This window comes from Charadrius vociferus, unplaced genomic scaffold (assembly GCF_000708025.1).
Source record: "Charadrius vociferus isolate BGI_N301 unplaced genomic scaffold, ASM70802v2 scaffold477, whole genome shotgun sequence".
Lineage (NCBI taxonomy): Eukaryota > Metazoa > Chordata > Aves > Charadriiformes > Charadriidae > Charadrius > Charadrius vociferus.
Genome location: NW_009649449.1, coordinates 1,246,165 through 1,261,232, shown reverse-complemented (window position 1 = coordinate 1,261,232; position 15,068 = coordinate 1,246,165). Strand labels below are relative to the sequence as shown.

At 37.1% G+C, this 15,068-nt stretch overlaps 1 protein-coding gene across 1 annotated transcript in view; it reads right to left on the bottom strand.

The window, feature by feature from the left end:
* Window positions 1-12,509, bottom strand: part of CLSTN1 (calsyntenin 1) — a 30,811-nt gene extending 18,302 nt beyond the window's left edge. The window contains exons 1-5 of the mRNA XM_009889648.1: window positions 12,488-12,509; window positions 12,086-12,208; window positions 4,915-4,944; window positions 3,296-3,491; window positions 981-1,189 (exon numbers count right to left, since the gene is read on the bottom strand). Of these exons, the coding sequence (XP_009887950.1) occupies window positions 981-1,189; window positions 3,296-3,491; window positions 4,915-4,944; window positions 12,086-12,208; window positions 12,488-12,509 (580 nt within the window). The remainder of the gene's footprint in view (window positions 1-980; window positions 1,190-3,295; window positions 3,492-4,914; window positions 4,945-12,085; window positions 12,209-12,487) is intronic.
* Between the last annotated feature and the right edge of the window lie 2,559 nt (window positions 12,510-15,068).

Sequence of the window (15,068 nt, the reverse complement as noted above, 5' to 3'; positions counted from 1 at the left end):
CGTCAGTATCTACTCATTCCTCAGGATCATTGCCACATTAAATGCATCCAGGTACCACCTATGGGCTTCACATGGGTACCAAGACTTTAATACACACACCTGCAAGTGAACTAGCCCTTCACTATTTTGATTTTTCAATGCCAAACATAAGGCCCAGATCCTTAAAAATCACATAAATCCAGAGATGAGCACACATACACAGAACAGCAGGTATATACTTATCAGGCTCTTAGTGTATTATATTACTCAAAATGAAATTGTTCATAGGTGGTAACTGATAAATAAATTGTTTGGCATGTGCCAGGACTCTCAAGTTGTTTGCCTTTTTTTTTTTTTTTAATTTGCACACCCATGAAAATTATCCATTGGCAATGTGGATCCCCCAAAAGCTCAAACTAAAGCCCAGTAAAAACTGTCTTGCTTTGCAGAATCAGCTTGCTTGAACCCCTAGAAGTAGTCTACAGATTTTGAAGGGTCCACAGATCAGCAGTGGAAAGGAGATGACCTAAACAAATCACTACACTTCAAAATAAATAACCATGTAATCTTCAGAGCAATGTGAGCATCTCGAATGTGAAAAGCACACACATGGAACCCCATTTTTGAAAGCTAACTAGCAAAAGATATCCTAATATAGAATAGAAAACTACAGGCAAAAAAAAAGCAAGCCTACTAAGAGCTGGTTTAAAACATAATACAGCTACCATATTTCCTTTATTTTGAAAAGCATTTTACAAGAAACAACACGCATACAACAGATCATCTGCTCCTTAGATCAGGAGATAGCACATGGTACTAGCACTGAAAGACATCTCACTTTTCATTATCAATTCAAACTGCTGAAGTGAACGCCTCCATTTAACTACGTTGTAGGAAAGGGTTAAAACAGCGTTACTGTAGTTTTATGCTCATCAGTTTGAAGTCCCATTCTTAGCGGCAAAGTATAGTAATTCTCACGCCGTCTTGCATAGTGTTCTTACCATCTTTGTCGATAGCGAAAGGTACATCTGGAGTTACAATTTCGTAACTGCAAATCTGGCTGAACTGAGGTGAACAATCTGCATCCACTGCTTCCACTTTCAGGATGTTGTCATACCTCTTCCCTTCAATTGCTGTTGCCTTGTATGACTTCTCTTTGAACACAGGAGCATACTCATTAACATCATTCACCTGAATATGTACTGTTGCTCTGGAAATAAAACAGAAAGGTCAGTTTCCTATATACTGCAAAACTCCTATTCACGCAAGGAATCTGATAAAACAGCTCCCTCTTTTTACAGATGAAGCTTACCTTCAGAATTTAAGCTCTCCGAAAGAAGCGACTAATGACTAATAAAAGTAACAATCTCAACTACCCTAACCAGGAAAGCAGGGGATGTTTTTCCAGTGTGTTGCTATATAATTCAATGTAGTTCTAGGTTATTGCTTACTATTGCTGCTTATTTGCAAATAAAATTCAAATCCTTTTAAATTGCCACCATTTTACAGAAATACAACAAAATACAGCTGTGACAAAACAGGCTTTTATTTCTGCTAAAACCATACAATTCTACAGTTCTTTCCTGCTGTCAGAGTATTTGCTATAAACACCCAATTTTTATTTCATGTGAACAAGACTGACAGTTAAGACTGGTCTTAGATTAAGAGCTCAGTCAAGTGAATTTGATTAGCTTTCTTTTGCTAATAAAGTACTGAGCTGTGTAAGTCAGTGAAAACTGGTTTACTTCTTGGATGTAAGAATGAGAGATCAGACAATTTAAATGGAAGAATCACAGAAGTGGAAGCCACACTTGAACACACCATATAGCGAGCTAGACAATCCTTAACAGACTGGATCTTGAATTCCATCCTTTTGTGTTTGTTGGTATATAGAGAATAGGAAAATAGTGCAGTTTCTGTCAATGACCAAGGAAAAAAGGTGAGTAACGAAAAGTATCTGGAATGTACACTAATAAAGAGTTCAATCACTGGAGTCCTCCATAAAAGCAAAAGTTTTCTACTGCTTATGCTAAAAAAATCCAACAAAACTTTAAGGTTTTATTTATCCTATGTGCTAAATAAATGCCACGAAAAATGGCCTTCTGTACCCAAACACACTTTATACTCCTGACTTTAAGAGCTAAAATCCAAGATGGTTAAAACCCACCAAAAAACCCTAACACAGTCACGGGCAGGGAAATTTCAGCAGTGGTTTGTAGGGGCAGGTCTTGGAAACCCATCATTGGGCTGTGGAAAAAGAAGAGTTGCAGAGCATGCTGCTAGACCCGTACTGGTTCATTACATAGCCATGAATTTAGATAACCAAAATCAATTAATTAACACAGGTAGAAAAATAAAGATAAGTTCTATATGATATAGATTAGGTAATATAGATAAGTGTGAAGAAGGAACTGCACGCTATCAAGCTGAACAAAGAATGTAATTCCAGCCAACCCAACAAAACATTTGTTGCCATCTTTCTCTTTGAAATCTTTCTTCAAAAGACAAACTGAATATCAAATAGAGTTTAAGGGCATACGTATTTTCCATAAGCGTAATCCTTAAGGAGGTAAGCTTTCTACCGCCTATTTGAAGCGTACAGCTATAGAGTAACTAGACTGTATTTGTCACCAAGATGACTGTTGCTACTCTATTCGTCATCTTATTTATGCCCTTCTTTGCTACACAAACAGTAATCTTCCACATGCTCTGCAGATGTTTACACCAGGGTGTTAAACAGTTATTCTCAAGTGGATTTTCTAGACAGCATTTTACATTGTGGTTTTTTCTTTAGATAAAGATTAGCTAAAGATTGCTTTGTTCCCACTCTTTAATCTGGGCAGAGACGAACCTTATGCTATTGATCTTGGTTTTTTTGGCGAGGCTGGCTGGAAACGACAGCAACATGTATTCTTTTCCACACTGTCAAGTTTAATATAGATTTGACTTCTTGAACCAGTTTTTTGGTTTTAGCAACTGAATTCTGAAACGAAGTCCAGGCTTGGTATCCCATGAGAACTCTTTATATCAACTCAAGCCAGATTTTAACTGTATCAGTTTTCCTGCTTCTATCCCCACACTATTTTTTCATGTAAATTCAGAGACGTCAAGGGATAAATCAGTATCATCTAGAACACAGCTAAAGAGATGTCAAAACAGTTCATTTCCATTTTGCTGCTATTTATATTACCATTATATGAAAGTCTTTCAGCATTAACACTTGGTTTGCATTTACATATACACAGACCATAAATCATTTCAAGCAGGAGACTGCTTGAAACCAAACTTCCCCTCTGCCCACCACAGATTTACTTACTTGTGGGATTTTTTTGCATTCGCTCCATCTGGTCCCTTTCCACAGTCATAGGCCTGTATGGTGAACGTGTAGTCCTTCTGTAGTTCACAGTCAAGCTTTTCTTTAGAGCGTATTATTCCCTCACCAGTGGATTTATCCACTACCACTGCTTCAAAGGGAACATTTTGCCCATGAATTTTAAATCCACAAATCTCACCTAGAGATTCAAAGTAAGAGAGGTTAGATTTGGTCAAAATCACTACACATTTTTAAAATAAATGACCAAATATTTTGCAGCCAAGGGTTTGTGAGGGTCTGTGGACAAAGCAAGAGCATTGTGCCTTAAAATGGGTGATTTCTGGGAACTTTAGTAAAAAGAAGCATACGTCTGCCTTCCAAGCAACTTGTTTACTTTGCATCCATTCATGCAGGAATACAAAAGAGAAAAAGAGAAATGTAGACAGGCATTTCACAGGAGTACTTGAGATAGCTCTAGGGTAGGAGTAGATCTTATAAGAGCATACAGCCAAGGCCACTGGTAACGTCTTCTATGCCAAGCTACTGGGAATAGCTGGGCAGCTTGTTTATTTTGACCAGAGCAAAAGGTTAAAATGCATAGTTACAAGTCAAGGGATGAAAAAGCTTCAAGTACAGGTTCAGCACCGTAATTACAGAAATTCTGCCAACAGATCAAAGAACAAAGTCTTCCTGTGCAATGTACCTGGCTAAAATCAGGGAATCAAAAATAAACTACTGAATGAGAAAGGTAGAAATACCAACTTCTCAGGCATCCATTTCAACAGCTATCTACTAACACAGACCAAATATGTTAGTCAAAGATGCTCTCACATGGAACGATTTAGTAGGCTTTCCTTTCTATTCAAACTCTGCATCCTAACAAACTTGCAAGAGAAGTCTAGTATATCATTTTAAAACCCATCTGAGGCTAAGATGGCACTACAAGACCTCTTGCTGGCACAGCCAGGTCAATCCGCCAGCACGTTATGCGGAGTGTGCCTAGCACACCTAGCTGTGCTAGCAAAAGCCACTCAATAAACTGTTTGATCACCAACTCTGTTTAACTTGTTACGTTTTGAAGGTGATTTTCTCGCACCAACGTAAAACACTATTTTGCTATTATTAGTGGTATCATAGTACCAAGAATGCACTCCTACTGTAAACATGTCTAGAGGTATTCAAAGAAAGGTATTCGATTCAGATTTTAAACTACTGAAGTACATACTGAAGGAAGTGTACTGCAGGGAAGGTGTTACAATGCTTCAGCAGTTAAATATTACTTTACAAAGCGTACGAAAAAACTTAAGATGTCCCAAAGAAGTAAGTTATGAGTGAAAATATCAGAAAACGCTAATTACCCCCAAAACAACTTCTTCAGTGTCCATACAATGTACAATAATCCCAAATGGTTCAAATGGATGTCTGATTTACAGATATTTCTAACCAAGGGTTTGGTTACATAACAGTTTTTAATTAATATATTTTAAAATAGAAAAAAACTGGGAGAATAAATGGGACAAAAGAGCATGACAGGATCTTCTGTTTAAGTGCTGATTCCCCATTTCATAACCAAAGTTAGTAGGTTAATATTCATAAAAGGGATAGAAAGAACCCTTTATCACCTTCTTTGGTGACTGTCACCTCAAAACTCTCTAAAGGGAGAAAAGATAAACCCAAGTCAGTAACAGGAAAGGTTGAAAGGGAGCAAATAAGGAAAAGGCAAAGATGCACACATTACACAGAAAAGCTTTGGAAAATTGTATTTTAAAATTCCAGTGGTGATTTGCTGTAACTGTTACAATTTTAGAATTTTAGTTATGTTAAATATGATTTCATCTTTTAATTCCAGGTTGTCATTTTTCAAATTCTGAAGTATTTAATAAGTTTATCAAAAGGCTTTTTTCTTTTTCCCTTTTCTTTTTTTTTTTAATAATACCAACTGCTAAACGAAAGATGCTTTTGAAATTCCTTGTTGATGAAGAACTATCTATAAAGTAGAATTTACCAGAATTTACTATACTATTCTACTTAAAGAAGACATTAAATAACTTAAACAAGCTTTTATCTATTACACTGAAACCATGTTTTTACAATTAAAAAACTTCATACTGCCCTTTTGAGTTCCAGAACTTACTTTTTTTTTTTTTTTTTTTTTTAAATAGTCATGGGATTTCTGTGTTTCCACATAAACTTTTATTGGTATAGGTTGTATAACACCTAGCATTTGCAAAATTTAAATTCTACATCAAACTCAACTTGACAGTATTGCCATAATTAATGACTAAAAATATACACATTAAATTGTGATCCTAATGAACATAAAAGACTTAGTGCAAGCACAGGGCGTGGGGAGGAAGCTAACTATTTTCCTAGCAGCACGTTACTTTTCCAGGTTAAAGAAGCAACCAACAGCTTCTGTCATTTTATTCTACCACTGAAATACTGTAATGTTGGACAGAAGAGATTCGGGTACTCAAATACCCTCATCTACCAGTACTGAGGATGCCCTACAATAGCCTGCCTTGCCCGCCCGCGCCCCCCTCGCCCCCAAAGTAAAAGCTTCCACAGCATCCTGGACCCTCCACGCTTATGAGATCTCAGATATAACTGAGTTTTACAATGGTATTAGATGACTGTGACAGACACCTGGAATGGTTTCATTGTTTTAATGAAAAGACTGTTAACCCTGTTCTTCACTCCCCTGGAAATTACGGTTTGTTAAACCTCCAAACTACTACCTTTTACACATTGTCCAGCATGGCAATTTTTTTTTTTTCCTGATTACCATCATCTTTGACCTGAATTCCAGTACAACAAGGCAGACCTGTACCCTTAAAATCACTTCTGGCAGATCTCCTGTTAATTCTCACACATTGCAAACAACTTGCAGTAACACAGTTATTCAAGTCTCCATTCTAGACTGGCCTTAAAAAGAGATGAGGCACTACAGTTACAGAGAAATATTTTTCTTAAAAGGGCAGATTTACAATTTAATATTGAAGCAGAAATATAATTAAGGGAAAATACCTTATAATGTATCATGATTTATAGTCCTTCATTTTAAAAGGAGCCAGTTTCTCAAATAGCTCTGATTAGGTTCTCCCTGAAACTCACTTCTGGTAATCCCTAGATTTATAATCAGCTCTTTATTTTAACGCACCAAGTAAGCTGCCTCTTGCAGCACCCACATAATTTATTTCAGTCTATTCTTACCCAGGATATAAATATAATCCCAGATTTTAATGTGTTTTGGCAATAGGATCATTCAAGAAAATTTTACACTGCTTAAATTAGTGGCTGACACCACTGATTAGCCAGAAGTGACATTCCAACTGCAAGCTTTTAAATACTCTACATCTCTTACTCCCGTTTACCCACCTCCCTGCTCCCTTCCAGTAACTCTAACCTTAAGAAGCAAGCATTGTGTGTGAACCACTAAGATTACAGGGAAAAAAAAAATAAAATATACGGAACAGAACATTAAAGCAGAAAGCCTTATAACGGAGAGAAGAGGAAGAAGTGTACTAACGCAGCAATTACCTGTTTGGATAAGGGGAGGCTGTTTAAAAATAGGTCAGTTCTTTATCATCTGAAGTGACCTTTAACTCTGTCACCAACCCCAATTTGGCTCCTAGGAAGTTCAGGCATTGTATTTTTGACTCCTCAGCATTAAGGCATAAATAAACTCTCTGGTAAATATCCGTGTGTCTCCAGATGCTTTTTAAGGTGTAAAGCTTCTGTTCAAAGTGTACTACAGCTCAATTCCTGCCAGATGTTTCTCACAGCAGTAACTGACCTGATACAACCATATTTTCCACTTCAAACATTAGCAAGATTAACAAAAAGCCCTTTTATTGCTCTATAGACAAGGTTCTTGTGACTGAAAAAGTTATAATGCATAAAAACTATGGTGTTACTTATGATGTAAGTGCTCTAAATAAGCAAATGCAGAGCTCCCAACCTAACAGGCTTTTTAAGCTCCCTTCTTCAAAGTGTCTCTGCAATGAAAAGAAGCAAAAAGGAATAATTCTCTAAATTACAAAATATTTCAAAAATTAACGCTCCCCCTCCTTTCTCAAAAATATTAGACTGTTACAGAGCTGTTTCAAGACAAAGAAGACAACTTACAAATTAAAATTCCCATACACACACGATACTAATTTTCATCTCAGTTATGAAATGCATATATTTATATAGTATAGGTAACGTTTTTCTGTAATTATAGAATTCTTGGCAGTGAATTTTTTTTATTGCCACTAAGCAAGCTTAGTCCCATACCATACTCCCTAAGGTTTCATACTCTATCATATGCGCTTAATGCTTTTTCTCATTTCATTCTGAAGTTGAGACACATTACTGAAATAAATTTCTACCTCTCCTATCTTAGAACAGAATGATGATCAATCTGTAAATTAGTTTATATTTGATATATTCAAAACTGTTCAGCTAAATAAACTGCAGCTAGGATAGCACTTCACAGTGTTTCACTCAGCTGTAATTATAGTTAAAAAACCATTTCATTTTACAGCTAACACAGGTCTGTGGAGCCAGAAAACATACAGTAATCCTGTATTCTAAAGGCATTTTGTATTTCTCCTTTCTAGTGTAGCACGATCAAATGACAGCGAGGACTTGGTAGAATTTTAAGGTTTTGTTGATTTTTACTGTTTTATCTCTTTCTGTACTGGTATGATACAATGATGGACAATACTTCATTACATCATATAGTTATAAAAGGTTCATAAGATATTTAAACTGGACATAGAGTATTTCAAACCCTGGAGTTCATACTCTTCAAACTCTGGAGTCAGCTATTCCTCTACATTTCCATTCTACAAAGGAGAAGAAGGGTATTCTTCTAGCTCTAACCAAGCAGCAGTCTACATGAGAACCACGGAAAGCTTTCGGGAAAGCTTCCCATTTCAATACCTGTAGAACGTTTTCTAAACAAGTATTTAATAGTTCTGTATGGTACTAAGAAAAAGCAAACCGGTTTTAAATTTCACAATTAGTGATAACTCCGTTTCAGTTTGCATTTGTATGTATGGTAGGTACAAAACAAAATGTCATTTCACGTGTGCTTTAAATTTGATGCAAAAGTGGCTGAAATACTACCACAACAAAATTTCCTCTTAGGTTTGGCAACCGGCTGTGCAACATATTTGTTGTACAGTCAATGGATGTGACAAGATCAAAATCTTTCTCTGTTTGATTACACAGTGCCATTCATCTTCCCTACATATCATTTCTTATAGCCATCACCCAGCCGAGCGCGGCACTACAGACAGACGTAGTGCAGACAGGACGTCAGCACGGCTCCCGGCCCTAAACACAGCCGGGCTGGCAGTGCCGCCTGGAAACACGGCAGCAGCACTTACCCAAGGAACACGAGAACCCCGCACACCACCGGGGAGAGGCTGACAGAAAGGCCTGGTGGATTTGTTGGTTTGTTGTGGTTTTTTTTTGTTTTTTGTTTTGCACTTACCCAAGGAACACGAGAACCCCGCACACCACCGGGGAGAGGCTGACAGAAAGGCCTGGTGGATTTGTTGGTTTGTTGTGGTTTTTTTTTGTTTTTTGTTTTTTTTTTTTTTTTTTTAAAGAATGAATAGAGATTCCTCAAGGTCATTTTCAAAGCTCTATGTATATTCATGCTCCAAGTTGAAAAATTCCTAACCCCCACAAAAATACTTCTTGCATCCCAGATCAGTAAAGGGAAAATAAAGTACTGTGGCGGAGCAGTGGTTTTCTGTAGGGGTGGGGTGGGGCGAAGAGGGATTAAAATCCTATTACAGACACATCAAAAAACACAAGGAAACATTTCCTTCCACAAGGGAAACATTTCAAACATCTTGCTAGCAAGACCCTGCGTTATATTCTCATAACCAAACACATTCAGCGATGTGAAGGCATCCAGAAAGAATATTGTTTGTTTCAAATGCAATAAAAATTCAGTTCCTTTTTGCATAGCAACAGGAAAATCCATACTGAGAGCTTCAGACATGAAACTGATTTTAGACACGAATTACTGTAAAGTACAATAGGAAATGTAGCTGTCCTTTATCTTTTCAGCAAAACCATTTTGGATCGAATTCCAACATGACTCAATTTGTAACACAGAAAACTTTCACTGAGGAAGGAGAATGGTCATTGTCTTCTCAGGCAGATCTCCAACAATCACAGTGCAAAAGACTGATTCCATAGAGTCTCTACACGTCGGGCAGTACGACGAGGCAACCTGGCATGGCTATATTCAAACTCCATTTCCAAAAGTGTGTCATTTCAGATGTAAACCCATATAAATTGCCCTAGAAATAAATGTCTATATAACCCTACTTATTTTTGCTCATCTGAATCTTAGGATCCTACCCACAGCACCGAGTGAGCAAAACAATAAAATAGTACTTTTACTTGCCCCACAGTTCATGTACTACAAAGCACTTAAATGAACTAGTTTCAAGATGTTTCGACATGCTCAAAATTGAAATAAAGCAAAAAGCTCTATTTAAAATATTTCAAACCTGCTGACAGTTCAGAACTTTCACAGCTCAGCTAGGGCGCACAGTTAATTAAAATATCCAACCTTCTGAAGCATGAATAAACTTGATTTATAAGTACGAATATACCACTTAGGGCTGAAACAGCCATTTAATCCTGAAAATGCTTTGTCTTCTGTGAAAACATGTCACTGATCTAATGGGCTTCTCACACTTAAACACCCACATAGATGCTGCTGGACAATAACAACGCTATTCTCCGTCCTAGGACACAACTACAGCACCACCAACCAGAATCGATAACGCTGATTCAACACCACTCCCACACTTGGTCTTCTCAAAGACAGATTCAAGTATTCTTCTATTTAATGGCAGATGAATACTTTTATAGATTCCCATAGCGCAGTCATTCAAAATTTACACAATTCAAATCCAACAGAGTCATATCGAGGAAAGTATCCTGACAACGTTAGTGTGCTATACTCAGAATTTAAGTTAACTACTTCAAAACCATTGCTCTGCTGCTACTTAAGATTTGTTAATTTTTGAAAGCCAAAATATATAATGTTTATACAAATGTTTAATAAAAACAACTTCCAGTTGGTAAAAATGTTCATTAAATGAAAGCAGGTTTATACAATTTAGATCAACCCAATGGAAAAGCATTTGAAGAGATGCTTTGATATTGGATTTTACCCTGCAAATTTTACAATGTATTTGAAGATATTTTGCCAGTACTTTCTCAAAGCTTCATGATATTCAGCACTCAAGAAAACTTTACTATTCACTAAGAGGTATAAAAACGCAATTTCCAAAATCTGTCCAATGCTGTGAAACTACCAGCACCTACATTTAAAGCACTTAAGAACTGCGAGAAATGATTCATATTCTCCTAATCACCAAGTATGCAAGTCAGCCTTTGTACTTAACAGATTTTGTGTATCCTGATACAAGCTGCTTCATTTGGAAATGAGAAGTTTTTTTATTCATAGACAGCAGTTTAATTTCCAGTTAAGATCACTTAAGAGCCTCTCCCATGTGTACTCAAGACATGAGAAAGTTTGAATTTCAGAGGTTTACCACCATCTCTGAACTTCCTGAATTTGTAAGACAGCCTTGGAGATAATTTCAGCCTTATGATAACGCAACAAAACTGTTACTTTAAGTACCACTTTAGGAAATTGTGACCAAGTTGCCATAAAACTGTAGCACACGATGCAGTTAGCATGCTGAACATTTCCAAAGGCTGTTAATTTAATCACTCTATTTTTCTATCACTTCCTCCTTGAAGCCAGGCTAAGCAAGGTTCCCCAAAATGGCTAATGTCACATCCTGTAGGTATTTTACTAGGATTCTTAACTCTCAAATTTTACTTAACCAAGTGAGCTTCTGCAACTATCTAATTTAAGCTTGTGTTATCCACTGCAACTAATTTAAATACCTGCAATGCCCGATGGTATTCTTCAAACAGAGTTTTGTAATATATTGTCAAACCAAAAAAGTCATTTCCATAGTACTGCATCCAATTAATGAACACAGTATTCTTAAACAATAGTTTCCAGGAAAATAAAAAAAAGCTACTGCAGAAGCTTGTAAGAAAACTGTCACCTGTCAGTCCTATGATGAAAGTCAAGAGTTAGCCTACATTTTGCAAATGGCTTGTGTATCATTCTTTATATTCTTTGTTAGAGGAGAAAGAGTTTTTTCTTCAGGTAGAAAAGGCCGTCCATTTTATAAAATGCCCCGAACAGTTAAGCAAGCTTATCACAGGAAATCTAGACTTCCACAGGAATTCTCAGTCCAAATACTGCACACAAGAAATGCAATCTTAATTCTACTAATTACAGTTTTCAATCTATTAAGACGCAAATCAAAACCACTAAGAAAACCCATAACTCTCTTCAAAATTGTAAGAAAATAACTGTTTGAGAACTCCTGGACTGAATACTGTGAAATGTGGAATCCAGAGGATTGAGGAAAAGGTTAGACACTATGCAAAAAAAAACCCAACAAAACAATACCCCAAAAAACACCCAACAAAACAGAAAAAAACTAACATACACACATGAAATTGAAAAAAACATAGAATAGCTGCAATGCAGAGTACTCTCTGCTCTGGATATTTGGATACAGCTGTAAATATGAAACAAAACTGGTCCACGTACAAAACATTTCCTAGGGTCTAAAAGCTTTGAAACATTATGCTACTGTTTGGGAAAACACACTAAGTAAAACACAGCGTTTGTCATCAAGAAAGCATTTTCACTTCTTAAAGAAGTGCAGATGACTTCTTTACCTGCAAAACGCAGAGGCGCATCTTTGTCCAGGGCTATTAAAGGGGGGTCCAAGAGCACCGTGTTGTCATTTTCTGTAACTATACCATGATAGGTCGTTTCAATCCATGGCTTATGCTTGTTAACTGAAAGGAAAACAAAGTACAAAGTCAAAATGTTTGAAACTGACAGCGTCTTTAAAAAATGCTTTATAATACTGATTTCAATATTTTCTTTCATTTTTTTCAAATCTGAATCAACATTTTACTAAATTAAAAAATTGACACAAAATCCTGGCTAAGTATGTTCAGAAGAGTTCAGCGTCCCTGTAGGCTTTCCAGCAGTTACTCGGAGAATCTGAATTACTCTTTTAACTATGCTGGGATTTAAGATGCCCCTGAAGTGCAATTCAAAGACCTTCTAACAGTGATGGGGAGCCGCCGCCATCAGCGCCAAGCGTGACACCAGAAAAACCTATATTCAGCACCACACGAAGACAGACTGGCCAACATGAAACACAAGGGTTTCTTCACACTCTACTTCTCTCCAACTTGGAAAACGGGACCCAGTTGGTGGACTATTCTTCAGAATGTGAAGGCTTTTTCTAGTTTCAGCATTTTCTCTTGTGTGGGGTTTTTTATTACTGTTAAGAGACCAGGTAGAAAAGAGATCAAACTTAAATAAAAGAGGAAGTGACAGCCATTTCTGTCCCAGTATAAGACCTATACCTAGAACCTTTGATATCAGTTTTACCAGTCATTTATACAGCAACCCAGGCAAAGGAGGACTCCAGGAGTTTTGCTGAAGCTGGGAACTATGCAAAATGCAAGAAAGGGAGAGAGAGGAGAGGCAATCAAAAAGGGCAAGACACCAGCTTCACAGTCCCACACCTCAGCTGCAGAGAGGCGATGCAAGCATTTCAGGCCCTGCTGGCTTTGGAGTACTTGTACTTCGTAGTCTTTAATCCAACGTATGTCTAATGTGGATTTCAAATACTACTGAAAGAAAGGACGAAAAACTCAGCCCTGTTCTGTCATCTATTAGAATGCTTTGAAATCTGAGTAAATACCGATTACTTTTTATAAGTAGTTGATTTAAGACACTGGGAAAATCCACCGAAAGATTGCCCATAAAAGCATTCTTCAATTCTGCATAGAATAATCTGTAAACCGATCACTTGAGCACGTTTAAGATGACTGGTCTTCTTCCTCAGCTTGCAAAAGTATTTCTTCCTACTACATCGCGTAAGATGCAAGACTAAATCATGTTATCTGCTAAGTTATCATCTACTACGTGACAATCCAATGTGAGAGAGCATTGATTATTAAATCTTTATGTTACACTCTGCAAAGATAAACACAGCTCGTAGTCCACAGAACCTGTATATGTGGTATAACAACTATTTCTTCCTGACAGTTGAATACGTTGCTTCTCTTGGTCTAGCTCTCCTCATGCTGAGGTTCTACATGCATCAGTTTCACCTAAATTGTTTTGGGCAATGTGTACCTGCTACTTCAAAAAACCTGTCTTGGACTACCACATACTCTCGCTTCTTAAATTAATACTATTTTCCCAGATCTAATTCTGGAAGGTGGTGTGTATCTAGCTGCTTAGAACCTAAGGAAAACATTAATCTAGAGGGCCTGAAAACTGCTCCTTACCATACAAAACCAAGTCATCTGCAGCAAATGATGTATAGTCAAATATAAGAAACACTTTGCTAGAGGTTATAACAAACATACCAAATAGCATTCAGCGGGTGACATCACCCAGATTTTAGTCTTCATGAGATCAAGTATTTACAACTTCTGAAACAAATGCCTGTGCAATCAGAGCAAAGTATAAACTACAGCTAGAACACTATTAGACAGCTGAGTCCTGCTATTTCACCTTTCTAAAGAACTATATAAGCAGACTGTCAAAAGAGGCAGAGATGTCAGGCTAACCTAGACTTTTGAGTCCTGCCTCTCCAACAACCTAAAATGGATTCATGATGTCTGTCACATGCTTACCCAGGGCAATTAAAAAAAATCAGTGATAAAAGGACAATTGATTAAGTCTAGAAGTAGCGAAGTCATACAGGAAACCATAATACTCTCCCAGTATGCTTTCATCTGCAATCTTTTACTGGTTAGTAGGAAAGAACCGCTAGACAGGATATATCTTTATGCATAATAATGCAGCAAGAGAGAAGCCACAACAAACTATTTTAATGCAAACAGTGTTTAATTACTACCATGTGGTTTTACTCAATATGGCAACACTATCTTTATTGCCTCGATACACTCACATGGGCATGCTTTCAATATTCAGCATACCAAATAGCCAGCTAAATGTCAGCCACATTGTTCTATTTACCCAAAGAAGTGCACTGCTGCAGCACCCTCCAAGGAACTTGGCGTTTTAAAACAAACTTCATCACGCTCAAAGGGACTAACATATTTTTCCTCCCTCAGAGGGAAGGCAACCAGTAACTGCTGAAGTGCGAGTCTCCAATTGAAACACTCTCTCAATTCAAATCCGGTCTAAAGAAAAGTGTTGCACTAATACAGTTACACCTTAACTGAGTCCTTTAATATGTTCATCTTAGCCTTTAAAAGGACCTAGCATAAAACACTAGAACAAATCTCCATCAGAAAAAACTCCATCTCCATTCTAATCCACCTGAAGGTAGATTACAATTATTTATTTTTTTTTTTAAAGCATTGAGAAACCTCCTAATTTAGCAACCTACAGTAAATCCTGCTACTGTAGGGAAGGGAGATCTATAAAAGCCTGAAGTACAGTAACCACATGTGAACAGAATTATGAGTATGCTAAGCATCTGCAGAGTCTAGTGAACCTTCAAACAACAGGCCCAGTTAAAAGCAAAGTCATGTCCTGTCTTTTAGTGTGCTGTAGACAATAAAATCATAAAGCTTAAACCCCTTTGTGTTTAGGAAGGCTAAAACATCACCAGATTTTAAAACATAAAGCTTAAATCCCTTTGTGTTTATGAAAGCTAAA